The following is a 17,434-nucleotide window of genomic DNA, read 5'->3' on the forward strand; positions in this document are numbered from 1 at the left end:
AAGGAGACGAGGGGGAGAGCTCCACGTGAGGCAGAGAAGGCAGGGGCTGGCCCAGGAGGACAGCACGTAACTCACCACTCCTGGCAGGCCTGGGAATGGCACCAGCTGCGGCCGGAGAAGGGAGTAAGTTCATAGCCGGCAACAGCGTTCTCCTGACCTTAGCTTCGAAGGATGGCTCCATGAGCCTAGGCTGCTGTCACGATCCCTGAGGAATTACCTGTGGTCTCTCCACAACAGAACGCGACCGCTTCGAATGACAAACTGGTCACACTTTTGTGCCGAGCAGCAAAAGCCTCCTTCAACCCAGCTCAAGATCAGTGCCATATACAGCTGGCACCTGTTCCAGAAATCCAGGCAGTGGCAATCAAACAGATCACTATCCGCAGTGAGTTGAGGGTGGGGGTGGGGGGTGGAATGGGGCGGGAGGTACAGGAGCACAAGGGTGGGTCAGTTGTCAACCCCTGGCCACCCGAGAGAGAGACACCACTCAGGGGACTGAGATTCAGGATGTCCTCCTTTGTCCCTTACCACGTCACTCTGAGCTAGACCACTGAAGCGGCATCTCTCCCTCTCCCCCTCAGCAAACCTCTTTCCCACGGACGTTTATGAATTGCTGAAAGACAAATGGGATGACCTAAAAGAGGTAAGTGGATGCCCCCCATGTGCTGGGACAGACTGGGTCAGGAGCCTGTCCCTTGGAAGTCCACGGTTCCCCAGGTCCACTGACTCTCATTGTCAAGAAACCTCTGATTTGCAAGCATCTAGAAGATAGGAGGGCAAGAGGGGACAGCAGGGCGGTAGAATGGGTTTTCCCCCAAACCCCAAGTGCAAGAGCTCATAAGTGAATGGGAGTTCTGAGAGAGGGTGACCCGGAACCTGTTTTCTGCCCTGTGACTTTCTCCTTCGCGGCCAGGTGGGAGTCAATGACATGCAGTTTGAGGGTCAAGGACCACCAGAAGAGACCGAGGACCGGTTCAGCATGCCCCTCATCATCACTATTGTCTGCATGGCATCCTTCTTGCTCCTGGTCGCGGCCCTTTATGGCTGCTGCCACCAGCGCCTCTCCCAGAGGAAGGACCAGGTGAGGACTTCATTCCACTAGCCCGGGAAGCAGTCCACTTCACTGGATGACTCTCACCCCGTTATTCCCATATTAGAGAAAAGCGAGGGGGCCGTGGGCCCTTTCTGATAGGCAGAGGTCATCCCTTATAGGAAATGGAAACTTGCCTGGAAAATTAAAGAGGCAGCGTGGTGGAAGGGAAGGGCATGGGCTTTGGAGTCAGGAAGACTTGGGTTAAGCCCTAGCTCTGCCTCCTATTATCTGGGTGACCTTGAGCAAGTCATAATCTCTGAGCTTCAGGTTTCTCTTCTGCATAGTGGGCATAATATCCACCTTGCAGAGTTGCTCTGAGGATCCATTGCTATCAATGGGCTGAGGCATACCTGTCTAACCAGAAGTTCTTTCATTTACCTTACTAGAATTCCCTCATTATAGTTCCACCCTGACCCATGGTTCTCAACCCCAGCTGCACACTGTGGAGAGCTTTAGGAAAAAAAAAAAAACCACCCATGCTTAGCTTCCTCACATACCAATTGAAACAGAATTTCTGGATCAGTATATTTGTTAAAAGCTTCCTGGGGGATTGTCCTGTGCCACCTAGGTTGTATCTTAGGTAAAAATGGAGAGAAAGTACTATCCCTAGATAGTTCCCATCTGTAGCAGAGATAGCTAGAAGTTGTGCTGTACCCATCTTGCTCAGGCTTAGAGGAGAGGTCCTCAGTCACTAGGCCAGATGAAAGTCATTCTCTTACAGTTTGTTCCAGTTCAATGCAGCAGGGTGAGGAGGGTCCTGGAGAGGAAGGTTTGGTGGGGAAGGAATGGAGGAAAGAGGAGATTGGAGGACAAAGTCCATCTCCACTGATGTCACGGATTTGCCGCCAGTGCAAAGGTAAAGCGAGCTGGGTATTTTAGGCTGTGGGGCAAGTTCTTATCTCAGACTAGCCCCGAGGCAGGCCAGTAGTCAGGAAGGCCTCCAGGACCACCTATTGTTCACCTTAGCCAAATCGGGGTTCCTGGATTATAGGGGTACAGGTGTAATATTAAGGCTAGAGCAAGGCTAACAGCCCTCAAAAATTACCCCTTTTCCTTGGGTCATCTCCCTCACTCTAGCAACGACTCACAGAGGAGCTACAGACGGTGGAGAATGGTTACCACGACAATCCAACCCTGGAAGTGATGGAGACCTCATCAGAGATGCAGGAGAAAAAGGTGGTCAGCCTTAATGGGGAGCTGGGGGACAGCTGGATCGTCCCTCTGGACAACCTGACCAAGGATGACCTAGAGGAGGAGGAAGACACACACCTCTAATCAGGTCTGCTGGTGGCCTCCGACGGTGCACAGAGCTCCAGCCCAAGCGCCTCAAGTGCCATGTGGACAGGGGAGGAAAATCCTTCCCCTTCGAGGGAAAGACTGGGGAGGGAGAGCAGACTCGGAGGGTTCCCTCCCCCCAATCCCCACAGGCCTTAATTTTTCCCTTTTCAAGCTGAACAAATCACATTCTGTGTAGAATCCTCTTGTAAAATAACCCACTAGTGCCTGAGCTCAGTGCTGCTGGGAGATCAGGAAAGAGCCATCCAAGGGACTTCAGAGACCATCTAATAGAATCCCTTCATTTCACAGATGAGATGACTGAGGCCTAAAGAGGGTAAAGTCAAGGTCACACAGCCACTGGGTGACAGTCAGGATGAAAACAGAGATCCTTCATTCGGTGCAGTGCCCATTGCCACCATGCCACGCTGCAGTGATCACCTATGCCCTCCCTCCAGAGCTGCCCTGGGCAGGGGGGGATGAAGCTGCCAGTCAGTGGATGGGATGGAGGGGAAAGCAGGGCCACACCCTGTCGCAGTGGGATCTGATTACTTGAAAGGATAAGTCCCGTTTTCTGCCTGTCTCCTACGCCAGCCTTGTCTGCCAGTGTTCCTGTCCTGTGTTCTGCCCCCTCCCTTCACTCAGTTTTCACTCCCACTCTGTCCCAGGGCCCCTGGGACTAACACAGGTCATTCATGATCTTGAACCCCTTGTTCTGGAGTCTAGTTTCCTGGCATTTGCTTATGAGATTGGGACTGACACAGGAACAGGTCTGCACATGGGTCCATCTACAGGTGAAGAGAGAAAGGGAAGCCTTTCCTCCCAGGATGGGTGCCAGCCCACCTCCAAGGCACTCCTTGAAGAGACTCCCTGAGTGCTTTGGTCTCCCATCCCCACCGGGACTAAGGTCTGCAGCAGCTGTTGAAGGCAAGGTGTTCCTATTTCGTTGTCACTGCTCAGCCGATGCGATGGGGTGAAGACCCCAGCTTGGTCATCCCCGAGATCCAGCGTGAAAGAGCAGCTTTAGGACAGAGCTTCCTGGTGTCCAGTCAGCAGAGAGGTGTCTGAATAGACAATCGATTGAAACAGCAGGAAGGATAGGCTTCGCTTTCCAGATCATAGGAAAGTCAGGGGCTTTGCAAGTTGCTGAGAGTTTTGTCTTCTTTGTCTTTTAATCCAGAACTCTGCTGCCAAAGGCCAAAGCTCACATCGTTGAGACATTTCCAGTTAGATTCCATTCTTCTGTGCACAGGACAAGAAAGGCCTAGATGCATGGTGCACTGCAAGGTGCATAAGGGGCAGCCCGGGGTCCTGGCGTTCTATTCCCAGTGACCTCTCACTGTCGGGGCACGGAGGTAGGTCTTGCTGTGTCCCCTCCTCTGTATTCCTAGTGGGGCTGGCTGCCCAGCACTCCTGTAGGTTCTGGTGGCATCTCAGGGAAACAAAATGCCGACTGTTGCCCAGTGGAGGGGTTTTGAGGGAGCTCAGCAGGTAGCTGCTACGTAGACGGCAACTGAGGACTGGGCATAGCGAGGTTTCATCTGATTTTCTGAGAAGGAATCCTGTGTGGAATTTTGAACTCTGCCCATGTTCTCTCTTGTTCCTGGACATAAATTCCCTGGAACCTACTAGGAAGATGCTTAGGAGAATGAAAATGGTCACTTCGGGGCAAAAAGCCAGACCCCTAGAACCTAGGGGCAGTCTAAGCTGCAACAGTTCTGATAAAATAGGCTATCTGGTTTGGGATAGATTATTTTTTTAAAGGAGAGGATCTCAAGAGGAAGATCTATGTCCTTCCTTTGCTGCCTAATTCCCTCTTCATAGGCTTTAGCCATTTGATACCTAGGAGAAAAGGAAGGCCAGAGGTTCAAGTAGGACCCGTGAGTTTCTCAAGAGCTAGAAAGATGCTAAGCTAACAAGGATCCTGATTCTCTACTATTTGGAGGTTGGCAGGATGGAGAATACCAGTTTGAGAGAAAACAGAAGAAATACTGTTTCACTGGGAAAAGATGTTTGCTTCTTTCCTACCCAGCATTTGGTTCTTTCTACCCATTCTATCGTGGTCACTGTGGGAGAGGCCAGACTAGATTACTCCTTTGCTGATTCTGGGTCACATTTCAGCAGCTAGGTTTAGACAGAGAGAGCAAATATGTCTCTGCAAACCAATCAAAAGCCACAACCCCCAGGCCTCTTGGGGAGAGAGATGGTGACTGGCAAGGACCAGAGAGTAAAAATTATGCTTGGTCAAGAGGAATAAATGTGGGTTTGTCTAGAGAGAAACTTGAAAAGCTTTGGGCTGGTTCAAAGGTTCCTTCTTTTGATGCATCCAAATTGTACTTCTCCAGCCTTTTAGGGCAACTTGCTTTGGCTTGCTCTTGACACTTGCTAGCTCTTGACCTATATCAAAGACTGTTATCGCCATGTATCTGTAAAGGTCATCTTCCCACATCTTTACTGGGCTCTGATGCTATCTGGTAATTCAGATTCTGGGGCTGAGAAGAAGAGAAGAGAACCAGGAACTCAGCATGACTTGAAACAAGTTATGCCAGGGAGAGATTATAAACTCTATCTCAGTGGCACACTGGTTTCCCTAAACTTCATAAAAGACCAGAAGCCATGAATCTGATGACTGGACAAAATCCAGTGGGAAGCACACTGTTACGTGAGTGGGGAGAGACGCAGCAATGCTTATGAATGGGGTACAGAATATTCTTTGCATTGTAGGACAAAATACAGGTTTAATCTAGTCTAGACACAAGATGATTCTTTCTCCTCTTGATAAGGAAAGCTAGCAGAAAGTTTATTTAAACCACTTCTTTAGCTTTATCTTTTAGACAATATACTTTTTAGAAACTTTGGAAAACAAGTTCAAGCTGATACACATATACGTATTTTTTGATAATGTAAATACAACAGCCAAATGTTAATCCACCTGCACTGCTCTGAGCGAATATACTTTGAAAAAACATTTGTTAGCTAAGAGAGAAGGCTTTTTTTTTTCTCTAAACAGGAATGTTAATGTCTATTTTACTGGAAATAAATTTTTGTTTTTCTTTGATGAAAAATGAAATATAAGACAGGCTGATGACAAAGTGTCTGTCTTGCAGATTGGGCATATTAAAATATGATCCTCATCGCCTCTCCATAAAGTCCCAGCATGTTACAGTAAGGGCTGGAGTCAATACGCACTGGTTGGAAAGTGACTCTCTAGTCGTAGGGAGAGGGTTTTAGAACCCAGTCCAATCTTTTTAAAAAAAACAAAAACAGAAAAAGAGCCTGAAGCCCAGAAAAATAAAGTGACTTGGCCAGAATCACGTTTAGTGACAGAAACAGGCTTAAAACCTGGGTTGGAAGACCGTCCGGTGCTGTGTGCCTCAGGAAGAATCAACAAATTAAGGACTTCTAATTAAGGGCAGGCACCAGAATGACACAAAGGACAGAATTCCCTTCTGGAATCTGCAGCAAGGCTAGGGAGAGCATGACGACAAAAATAGGAACCTTACTGGTCTTCTGTTACTTCTGGGTTATTTAGGTCTAAGACTTAAATGAACAATTCTTTTCTGCTAAGAAATAAGTTTTGAATGAGCTTTTACATAGAGATCTTCTGAGTAGGACTAAGGATCAAAGGGAACAAGACAGGGGAAGGCAGGGGGGCAAAAGTAAAGCAATGTCTTTCATCACTGTCATTAGCTGATTCACTCAGGTTTGGTGAAAACCCAGCACTGAGTGAAAGGAGGGGATTACTATTTGCTCTGGGTCTTTTTTAAAATTAGTGAATGTTAAACAGTTTGCCCAGGAGACTGGGGGAGCATGTGTCTTAGTGGACAGGGGTCTAAAGTACACTGGAATTTACTGAGAAACTTGTTTGTAAAGACTGTACTTAATTATTGCCGTTTTCTTACAAAAATATATTTTGGAAAATTGTATACTGTCAATTAAAGTGCTTTTGTCTAAGCTGGTTCAGGTCCTAGTATTTTGCTCTGATTGGCTTCCATTCTTCACTTGTGCACGAGGCTCATCATTGAAGCCCCTGAGGACACAGTGCAGCAACCTCTACTCTTAGTTATGCCTCTTAACTATGTAGGTCCAGACACAAAAAGAGAAGGATGGAAGCTGAAAGGAAAAAGGGGATCCACAAATTCTGCAGATTATCTCAGGCTGCTCTAGTGATCGTAACTGAAAGGGCCTCATTTTCCCTCACAACAGTTTTACCAATGCTTTACCCTCTTCCTTCCCTCTACTTTTGCCTCAGATAAAATTGTGACTCACCCACCACCAAAGATCCCAAAGGGGCTGCTGAACCCTGATTAGGTTTGAAAACACTGATGTAGAGACAAGGCAAATAAAAATACAAAAAGTAAACAAACGGTTCTGTTCTGGCCCTGTTATGCCAATAAAAGGATCTGTTTACTTGTCAGAAGCCTCTGCCTGTCCCTTACCTACAGACATAGTGAAGACAGAGGACGTTCAGGAAAGGAATCACTCAAAGACGATTCTGATTCTCTTCATCTCCTGGGGTGGTATCTATTTACATGTTTCTGCACTGCAAGAAGAAAACTTTATCCTTCCCGACCTGCAGAAGGGAAACTGTCAGGTGAATCTGGTCCACACTCATAGCTGGTATATAATAGTCTCTTCTTGCCTGGCATCTTACAGTTTTACAGTTCACAAAACATTTTTACACATGTTATTTAGGAATTGTCACTACTCTATACCAATAGGGAAATTGGGTACAGAGATTAAGGAGTCTCTTTGAGATCACACAGCTATTTAAATGGTACTACTAGGCCTTGAATCTACATCTTTTCCCTCGAGTCCTACATTCTTTTCTCAACACCACATTAATGCTCGAGTTCCATTAACAACAAAGTACGTTTCTAGAATGCAACTACTGTTACAATATGATCTTCCTTTTATACAGCAGTTCTGAAAGCAGTTAACATCCTTAAGGGTGGGCCAGAGGTATTTTGAGGTTAACTTCAAGAGTGTGCCAAGGATACAGAAAGGAGTACAAGTACCAGGAACTCAGGCAGGCCTCTGGCCATGCTCGAGGCACACTGTTCTAAGAAGAGAATGACTCATAGTTTATCATGGTCACAAAGACCTAAGACTCCATTCTTTTCCTGAATAGGTCATTCCCCCTGCTCCCTGCCCTGCCAACCAAGAGGCACTCTCAGTTGTCATTTTTAATTTGTTATGCCTCTGTCACTCATAACCCCCCATTTTACAAGCTCCCTCCCAAACCACATATTTATTTTGAACCCCAAGGGAAAAAGATAAAGAATAGGACTGGCTACTGTAATTAACAGGAATGATACTGAGATGGCTAGTTATTTTTCAATGACCTTGGCATTTTATAGATTAAAAAGTCACTGGGATCCTAGCAAACAGGATCTGCTGCCAACACTTACTTAAAATTAAGAGAGAAAGGCAAAGGGGTTGAGACTGTCCCCAATGCTACACAGAAGTCACTGGTGGATCTGGAAATAAGCCTAGGATTCCCGACTCCAGCCCTGTATTACCCGTCCTTACAGCCCAAGTTCAGAGAGCAGGAATACAACATGCGCTACAGACATTACCAAGTGTCCTAATCTCCCCTTTCAGGTTTTGCCAAACATCAAACTTACTAGCACAGCGGTGGCCGGATCACTTCTACTATAGCTTTTCTCTTTCTTCCTTGTAATGTTTCCGGAAAAGATATAACTGACCGCCTTTGCTTTTCCTAGGTGAGAGCCCAATGGGAAGAAAATCCCCTGTAGGTCTCCATACTCACTCGACGTGGGAGCAGCTGGCATCTCAACTGTGTTAAATACAAAGCCCTCTTTGCTTATTGCTCCCTTCCCACCAGATGACAAATACATCAAGGGAGAGAAGGTGATGACCCACATTTCCATCCTTTTGAGTTAATTCTCTGGAGGATTAACCCAGGAAAGGCCAATTCCTTACCTTATCACTGCACATCGTTTTCCTGTTTTGAACACAAAGAAATGTTACTTACGGGCCATGCTCAAAGCACACTCTAGAAATGAAAGCTATGCGGTAAAATGGATTATTTGATTTGTAAAGTGAGAAAACGTAATCCCTACTTTGAATAAAATCATTTGACAACTAATTTACTGCAGAATGCAGGGTCACACACAAAGCCAAGAATATGTAAATCAGATCAGGAGATGAAAAGGGCCAAGAGGAGAGCTCCTTGTTATTGAGAGTCTGGAAAGCTCACACAAGTCAACCTGGACAATCAGTTATTTTTGTTTGGCATATTTCTGAGTTTATTTTTTTCAAGGTTCAGCCCTTAAAATTTCTTTCCCCTTCTTTGGGGACAGGGATCCAGAATTTTCCCAATCTCTGCAACACCTCCGGGTTCTCTCTCTTTACTATCTTTTCTACAATTAATTTTCTATTTCAGTTCAGTTTTTTCTTCTAGTTCCTAACCTGTACAAGGTATGCCCCCTCCCCCAAAGAAAACCTGGGAAACACAAGTCCAAATTTACAAAACAGATAAAACAGGACTGGTCATTAATAGCAGATTAAGAAAACACCATTTTATGAAATCACTTACCAGTGCTCTTTAAAAATGGAAACTTCCCCTAGAAACTTTGTAAGATCCACCAGAACTTCTTTATTTCAACACTGTCTCAAAGAAAACAAGGTCTTTCTACAGTACATGTTGTTTGCCTGAATAAAAGTCACCTTTTTGAGGGAAAAATATTAACTGCAAAGTATGTAAACATTTAAAAAGCTGACTTCAAAAGTAGTTTTATGAAGCACAAGAGATTTCTTGTAGTGTCCATATATAACTTTTTATTAAGAAAATGAACAAAATACATTCTTTCTCCATATGTACATTACATACAATGTAATTCTACAACTGCAATTGTTCAGCAGATCACTTATTTATTCACAAAGCAGTGTTAACACACTCACCAAACCTGGGATCAGAACATTACTTGTACTAAGAAACAAAACAAACAAAACCCTATAAAGTCCATACAGATAGGGCAAAAGTAAGATAAAACAGAGAGGATCATGAGAGGAATGGGGAAGATTACGGGACACACTCAACACAGCCCAACGATGACTTAGAACAATGATGATGTTAGGGGACACCTGATGCCCCAAAACATTTCTTAAAAACTACAACTAGCTTACGCCAGCTGTTTCAGATTTCCCTCATGATTTCCTTTCTGATTTAGGTACTTGAGGATACAGAAGAGGAGGGTAAAGGAAGGAGTAGAACCCTGAAAGGTTGCAGTTTTTTCCTTCACATCCTAAGGATTCTCATGAAATATAAAACTCTAAATCTTAGCTGGTAACCAGAGAAATACATTTTTTGGAGAGACATTTGCTAAGCACAGTAAGGGAACTTCTGTTTCAAGGACTCCTTATTTGTATACTTACGTTCATTTCATCTGTTTTGCTTTGCTCTTCTCTGTTTCTCCTTTGGCCTTTGAAAAGTACCTCATCCTTTTTAAGTGTGTGTTTAATTATGGTTATATTAAAAAGTCCATCTAAACAGAAGGCTCTTCATGGGTATGAATATGCTCCAAATGTCTATAATGGTGCATAAAGGGCTTAAAAATTCAAATTAATCTTAGAGATAACATTTCCAATGACCTGAACAAGACAGATCCCTATAGCTTTTGGGTAGTATCTTACATCTATAGTTTAAGCTTAAAAGATACATATCAAGAGAATTATTTTCAGACTGTTTCTCTAGAAAAGGGCAATGCTTTAAAGGAATATAGTAAGGGTAGAGAAAAATGCTTGTGGACGATGAGGAATGGCTGTGTCAAATTTTGTTTGTTTGTTTGTTTTTACTTTTTCTGGCCTTTACCATGTTGGATAACAGAAGGAAGTCAGGAAAAATAAAATGAGTAAGTCTCACCGGTTAAATACTAGTGGCTCTCCTTCTTCACACTTAGTAATTTCCTAAATTTCTATGATAAACGTATTTTCATAATCACAAAAATCAATAAATGTTATTTATTGAAAAGTCCCATAAAAGATGTTTAACACTCGCCAACTTTCAGATGAGCTGGTTGCTGTACCACCATGTTTCCAGTCCAGGAGATGTTTTAACAGGGAAGGAGCTATCCATAGTGTTAATAAGCAGACCCAGAAGGACAGACAGATTCTATTGGCTATGGATGGAGTTGTACCTTCCTCCTCAACCTAATTTGCAGTCCAACTTTGGTTTTGAGGATCTATCTCTACTTAAAGGGATCTCAATTTCAGGCCAATAAGTACACACACACACACACACACACACACACACACACACACACACACACACACACACACACACACAGACCCACCCCATCTTTCCACTGAAAAGGTGGAATCATGTTTGTTGCCAAGAACAACACAAGAAAAGGAGGCCCTAAGCTTTCCTGTACTCTTCTTCTGAGGCTGCAGACTCAGCTGTACATAGATTTTGAAGTGGTGACAGGGAAGAAATCTCATTAAAAAGAAAAACCTATCTCCATAAAAGAATCTGCTCATAGAAAAATGTCTCATTATTTTGCAATTTCTAAATTGAGCTATACATAAAAGAAAATTAATATTATACTATTTAATTCATTCAATTCAAAAGACATTTTATGACAAGTAAAAAAAGCAAGCTGACTTGAAGAATAACACAATCACAGCATATCTTGGTCAGGCTAAATGTAATGCTTAAGAAAGTGAGTCCACTTTTGTTTCTCTAAATGGGTGGTTTACAATTGAGGGAGAAATCAGTTTACAACTGGTCACCAAAATCATTTTTCTGGGAAAGGAAAAAATATCTCAAAAAGGAGACCATGTGCATGACTTTTAAAAACATATACCTTCCCCATAGAAGACTACTTGCATTTAAACTTTTGGACTCTGATATCCTACTATCAAATTTGGGGTTGGGTAGACAATTACTTTAATATGTCTTATAACTTTGTATTCAGTGCTCTTACAAGTATAGTTAATCTGTACGTGTAAAATTAAGCTAAGTCTTTATAAAGGTGCAAGTACCCTAAGACTTCTAAAGTAGGCAATTTAAAAAATGTGAAGTTAGTATGCTAACACATATATATGGAATCTAAAAAAAAAAAATGGTTCTGATGAACCTAAGGACAGGACAGGAATAAGGATGCAGATGTAGAGAATGGACTTGAGGACACAGGGAGGGGGAAGGGTAAGCTGGGACAAGTGAGAGAGTAGCACTGACATATATACACTACCAAATGTAAAATACATAGCTAGTGGGAAGCAGCTGCATAGCACAGGGAGATCAGCTCGGTGCTTTGTGACCACCTAGAGGGGTGGGATAGGGAGGGTGGGAGGGAGACACAAGAGGGAGAGGATATGGGGATACATGTATACATATAGCTGATTCACTTTGTTATACAGCAGAAACTAACATAACATTGTAAAGCAATTATACTCCAATAAAGACGTTAAACAAAAGTAAAAAATAAATATAAAAAATAAAAAATGTAAAGTTATACATCTCTGTCCTCAGTTTTCCCCCTTTCATCTTAAGAAGGAAAAAATAGCAAACTACAAGGCAATGTGATAAAAGTCACTTGCCAAAATCTGATGGCATGGTCCTGAAGGTATAAGATCCTCTCCTTTGTTGCAAAATGAATTTATACAGCTCTGCCAGTTGCAATGGAATTGAACTTATTCTAAATACTTTCTCTAATTTAATTAATCACTTCATAGATGTGGAGGAAACCTAAAGAATAAACCAAAATTATTAAATACTTCTACTGCCAAGCCCAGAACTCATGTATTTCCTGGAAAAGTAGAATAAACAGAGACCCTTTGGATTATGTATAATTAATTTATTTTAAAACATGGAAACTAAATTGATGTCAGTTCAATTCTGTATGGGTTAGAAGTTAAACACGAAATGACAAATTTCTTCCTATTTTCAAGGGTTAGAAAATGAACACCAACCAAATGACACTAGCTAAATTGTAACAAAGGCTTTCTTGAGATTTGTTAACAAAGGAGAGAAATTAAGCTTAAAATTGGCTACTTGAGTAACTGCTTAATCATGCACACAGGCCTGTTCTGTATATCACACAGTGTTTTTCCTTCCTGCCAATTAATTTGGCATTCATTAAGCACTGAATGAAACGTAAGAATGATGATCTCCTTGGGCTGGTATTTACGTGGCAGACAGCTCAGATATCCAAACTAACCGCTGTGAATGCTAGCATCCCAGATGGTACAGAGAGCTGTGTTGCCTGCCGCAAGGCTTAAACGCCATGAAAATGCAAGTCCCTTGGGAGCCCCAAAACTGCATGTTAAAATGTTTTATTGCTGGTTTTCCCTCTGAATCCTTATCAAGGAATTGGCTGTACATAAGAAACTGCTCACCTAGTTTAAGAGCTGGAGCCCATTACACTGGGTTTTCTGTTTCCAGATCTCTATCAGCTACTTGGGAGACAGTGAGGAAAGCAACTAACCAAGAAATGCCGCTTTCTAAAGACTTTGATCCCTCTTGATAGTCTTCTCCTCAGCACTGCATTAAATTAATTGAGGGTTAGAAATGAAGAGCTTTCTTTCTCATTCAGATCTGTGGACCTACAAATCCATGAGCAAAAAGCTCCTATTTTTCCTTCTTTAACATACCCTCATTCTCCTCTCTAGCTCTGTTCCTGAGGTTCAATACCTCCAAGTGAAAATGCCACAGACAGGCAAAACAGAACACTGTGTACAAATGTCTAATATTGTGTACAATTGAGACTAAACAGCAGATAAAAAGGTAAAGAAGAAGACAAATTAGTTCATAATTACAAGTAACGCCTTACAACTGGTCCACTTCCCTACTAAACATTTCCCCCCTTTTCTGTTGTTGACCCTATAGCTCTCAGATAACATCCACATAACATTCTGTTTTCAGTCAAGCTAGGCAATGTTTGAGGACATGATAGTATATATTTGTAAATCTTATTTCCAAATAATGACTACTGTGGAAGATAAACTAGAACGACCCTTTGATTTTCAGGTTTTTAAGTTCTGAATTGGGATCCAGTTCAAGATCTATAACTTTAGAGTTCTACCTAACAGAAAACACATAGTGATATGGTTTCCCACAAGGGCATCTCTCTCTGCCCCATGACAAAATCTGGTTTACTATAACCTTTAATGACTCCTTAGGCTAAGTGCTATAAATCTATTCTCAGAGGATTTAGCTAAGAAAAATAATGGAAACAATTCACAGTATTTGTGGGATAGGAAGAAATCAAGGTTTAAAAATTACGTATAAATAAAATCTCTTAAGATAGTGGGTTTTTTGAAAGATAAAAAGAGCATCTGGTGAAGAAATCAATAAACTACAATCATGAGTCCTCCCCATCAAAACAAACGGTGGAGACATCACTCAGCTGATCGAGGTGGCTCCTAATTATTTCAACAAACTTTGACACTTCTATCTTCAACTGAAATACCTCTAGACTTGAAGTTTTGGGCAGCCAATGTCATTTCAGCATTAATACAAATCACAGGGAGATGTAGGCCATAGTCAAAAATCACAAAAGAATAATGTTATTTGACTAATAAGGAATACAAAAATTTTGAGTGAAAGAACCCAAAGATCTAATCTACAACTAGTGTCATATGCAGACCCTCTATGATTACCCCTCTAATAACTATGAACTTTTTCTGAGGGAGCCTGCATATCTTAGATTAAGGACTACCTTAAGAATTTAAAACTTAGTGAACGTTCAGGCCAGAATTTCTGCAAAAGGATGAAATTACATATGAACATGTATTACAAAAGGGTATATTTTTTACAGCTACATGACGCTGTTTAAAGTACACATTGTAATGATCCTCTCTCATAGAAATCACTTCAAACCATAATTCTCAACTGCTTTGCAACATTCAATCAGCTAGAGAGTTAACACAACATTCACCCAGGAAAAAATTAAATGACCCACAATTACCCAATGAATTTCATATTGTGTTAAGAATAATTATAGGGTAACTCCATCCATGACACTGAGTTTAATTCAGAAAGTAAAATCAGAAACATACTCCTTTCTAAGTACTTTTTGATTCATCAAGCATCATTCTAAATCTCTCACCAATGATTAAGTATCTCAAACTAGTTTTTGTTTATAAACTAGATTTTAAAACTGTTTTATTACATGAAACTCTGTTAATGTATCTCTAAATAGCACTTTTAAGGCAGATGTGAAAAGATCCACTAGAAAGATAAGCTAGCAAACCATTTATATTCAAGACATATTTCACCAAAGAATGCAGTTTACAATCTTAAACAAATCACTGAGCTCTAGAGCCAACAGGCTTTTCTGTGATAAATCAGTGTACTAACTTTCTAATGTTTTCTATCAGTTTTTACTTATTAGACATAGGTAAGTCAGTTTTAATGAAAACCAGGTCTGAAAAGACAATCTTGCTAAAGGTTAATACTGTCAGCTTTAGCACAGAATTAGGCACCCAAATCTGAATTATATGTGAATTAATCAAGCTGGCCACATGAGGTCTCTCTCATTCCACAAAATGCAACTGCATTTTGAAAGTATCTTGCAAATCAGATAATTAATTTCTCATGAGGTATAAGCACTGAAAATGTTAGAGATCTAGTTTATTTCTAGTTTAAATTATTTCTAGTTTATTATTCTGGAATAATATATTCCACTGGAAAAAGGAGAAATGGGGATGAAACTGAAGCTAGGGATGACACTGAGCAAATTGTACCCCACTAACGAATGCATCTAAAACCAGGTGTTTCAATCTGGGGCTCACTAAGCTAGAATGAAAGAATTTTTAAGTAGTAAAGCATAGATATTTGGCTAAACAATGTATATAAATACCAAATTAGATTATTTAAATTATAATATAGTGCTGGAATACTTGGAAATACATGTAGCTCCTCACTAAATATATAAACAAGTTTCATATCAGGGTTCTGATGTCAAAAGTGAGAAATGTGTCAATCTTGGTCACAGATATAATGAAGCCTACATCCTCCTGCAATATTACCAGCAGTGCCTCATTAAAGCCCCAGGGTACAAATTTTGACTTGCCTAGTCAATAACTTCCTAAATACAGTCTATGTCACTTATGCAACACTAAATAGTTTGCTATTACTCAACCCCATTTAAACATGTTGGTGAAAAAAAAAAATTCTGTAAGTGAAGAAAAGGGAAAAGGTTCCACTTAAAGTGAGAAAAGATGAAATTAGAACAAGCATGTTTAGAAAACAACCAGTAGAGAGTCAGAGGAAAATATGAACAAACAAAATCACTGAGTTCAAGAACTGAGTTTCCTCCAAATATGAAATCTAAGGAACGGAAAAAAATGACCGAAAAAAGCACTATAAAAATAAATGGTGAAGGGAAGCAGAATTTCATTTGGTTATGGTTTTTGAAGTGCCAGAATTCACGGTGAGCAAAACTAGAGCTTTTACATTTAGAAACTCTTATCAAGTTCTTTCCTATCAACCTGTTTCCACGAAATGAGTTCAATAGGCTACAATATTAGCGGTATTAATATTTTATGTTCTTGACTGTCAAGGAAATCTTTTAATGAAACTGCCTAAGTATGTAGGTAGATTCTATTTGCTCACCTGTTAAAATCAACTGGTTATTCTGCAGCTACACAAGTTGGTACTTACTGGATTATGTACTATATCTTTCACAAGGTAAGGAACAAATCTAATTGTTTAATAAATCACTACTGATCGCTTTGGGATGCTTGGAAAGCCAAGCAGCCCAAGATTCAAGCCTAGAACTAGGACAAATATACTTCTGTCCTTCCCCAAAGACATGAAACCATGCAATGACGACAGACTGAAGAGGGACCTTGATGTCTCATTCCTATACATGAGACTTTTCAAAAGTGCAATTCAATTTCTTCTTTCTTTGGTGAGGCCTAATCTTGCTACTTGGGGACACAGTAAATTCTCTAAAGTCATTCACTTGGAAGAGCCACTGGACTGATGGACATTTATTATACTTAGCCTGCTTTAAGCATGGTGGGTATCAGTTGCATATAGCACACTTTTTGAGCAAATGTAAGCACTGGCCAGGTTTAAATTTCCTATGTTGCATTCCACAGCACGTCATGGAACCATACATACCACCACTCCTCACAAAAAAAGGAACAGTGGAAAAGCCCATCTGCCTTTCTTTTAGTTTAATAAAAAATATTTGCACCATTATTTTTCTTTTTCTCCATTAAAAAAGCCTGGTCTATGTGTTTAATGAAATGCCTGTCAGCTGTATTCCACTGGACAACTACAAACCATTATTCTTTAAAATATCAGTATATAGAAGCAGATGTAGGGAGCTAATGTGTATGAAAATAAACAAAAACGTAGCTCTGGAACCCATCCTCCCAAATGAAAATGCTACAAAGAGATAGCACATGGAAGAAAGCGAAGCCCTGGTCCTGCACAGCTCTACCAGGGGAAAGAGTCATTTTCTTCCAAAATTACTACAGAGATATCAATGAACACGCTAATCACAACTAGAATCCTCCTGCTGGTAATTTTGAGAATGGCTCTTAAAGGCTCTGAACTATATTCTCTCCTCAGTTTAAGGTTTCTGTGACTCAAAGCTTTGTAATATCCACTATAAAATACATCATTATAGAAATACTATATACCAATCTCAGATAAGTGTGTGGATCAATCTCAGGTTTCACTTTTTAGTTCTATGACAAGGAGTGTAAATTAGAGCCCTCTGTTCCTCCTACTGTTTAATGTAATACAAGACTCTAGTCAACAGACACATATATCACTTAAACATACATCAATTGCCCTACAGAACTATATACTGTTAAGAATGAAGAGGTAAACAAATGATACATATCACTTACAAGCAGCTGTGTGACTCAAGCTAAAGTGAAATGGGAAGAAAGGAGAAAGAAGAAAGGCCAAACAACCCAACAACAAAATTCCAATTCTTGTAGCACTGTGTCTGTGAACAGTACTTACTTGCCCCAATTTTATAAAAATGAAATAAAAATCAGAAAAGGGTATACTGCCTGATTATTTTTTTTATACTCATGAATCCTTAAAAGTTAAAGTAATAAAATATATATATA

The 17,434-nt window shown here is 40.9% G+C and overlaps 1 protein-coding gene across 1 annotated transcript in view; it reads left to right on the forward strand.

The window, feature by feature from the left end:
* The window catches only part of PODXL (podocalyxin like), a 41,141-nt gene extending 34,819 nt beyond the window's left edge, over positions 1-6,322 (forward strand). Inside the window, exons 5-8 of the mRNA XM_059074246.2 lie at positions 238-385; positions 582-643; positions 914-1,081; positions 2,171-6,322. Of these exons, the coding sequence (XP_058930229.1) occupies positions 238-385; positions 582-643; positions 914-1,081; positions 2,171-2,368 (576 nt within the window). The 3' untranslated portion in view covers positions 2,369-6,322. The remainder of the gene's footprint in view (positions 1-237; positions 386-581; positions 644-913; positions 1,082-2,170) is intronic.
* The last annotated feature ends 11,112 nt before the right edge of the window (positions 6,323-17,434 follow it).

Source organism: Kogia breviceps, chromosome 9, assembly GCF_026419965.1.
Source record: "Kogia breviceps isolate mKogBre1 chromosome 9, mKogBre1 haplotype 1, whole genome shotgun sequence".
Lineage (NCBI taxonomy): Eukaryota > Metazoa > Chordata > Mammalia > Artiodactyla > Physeteridae > Kogia > Kogia breviceps.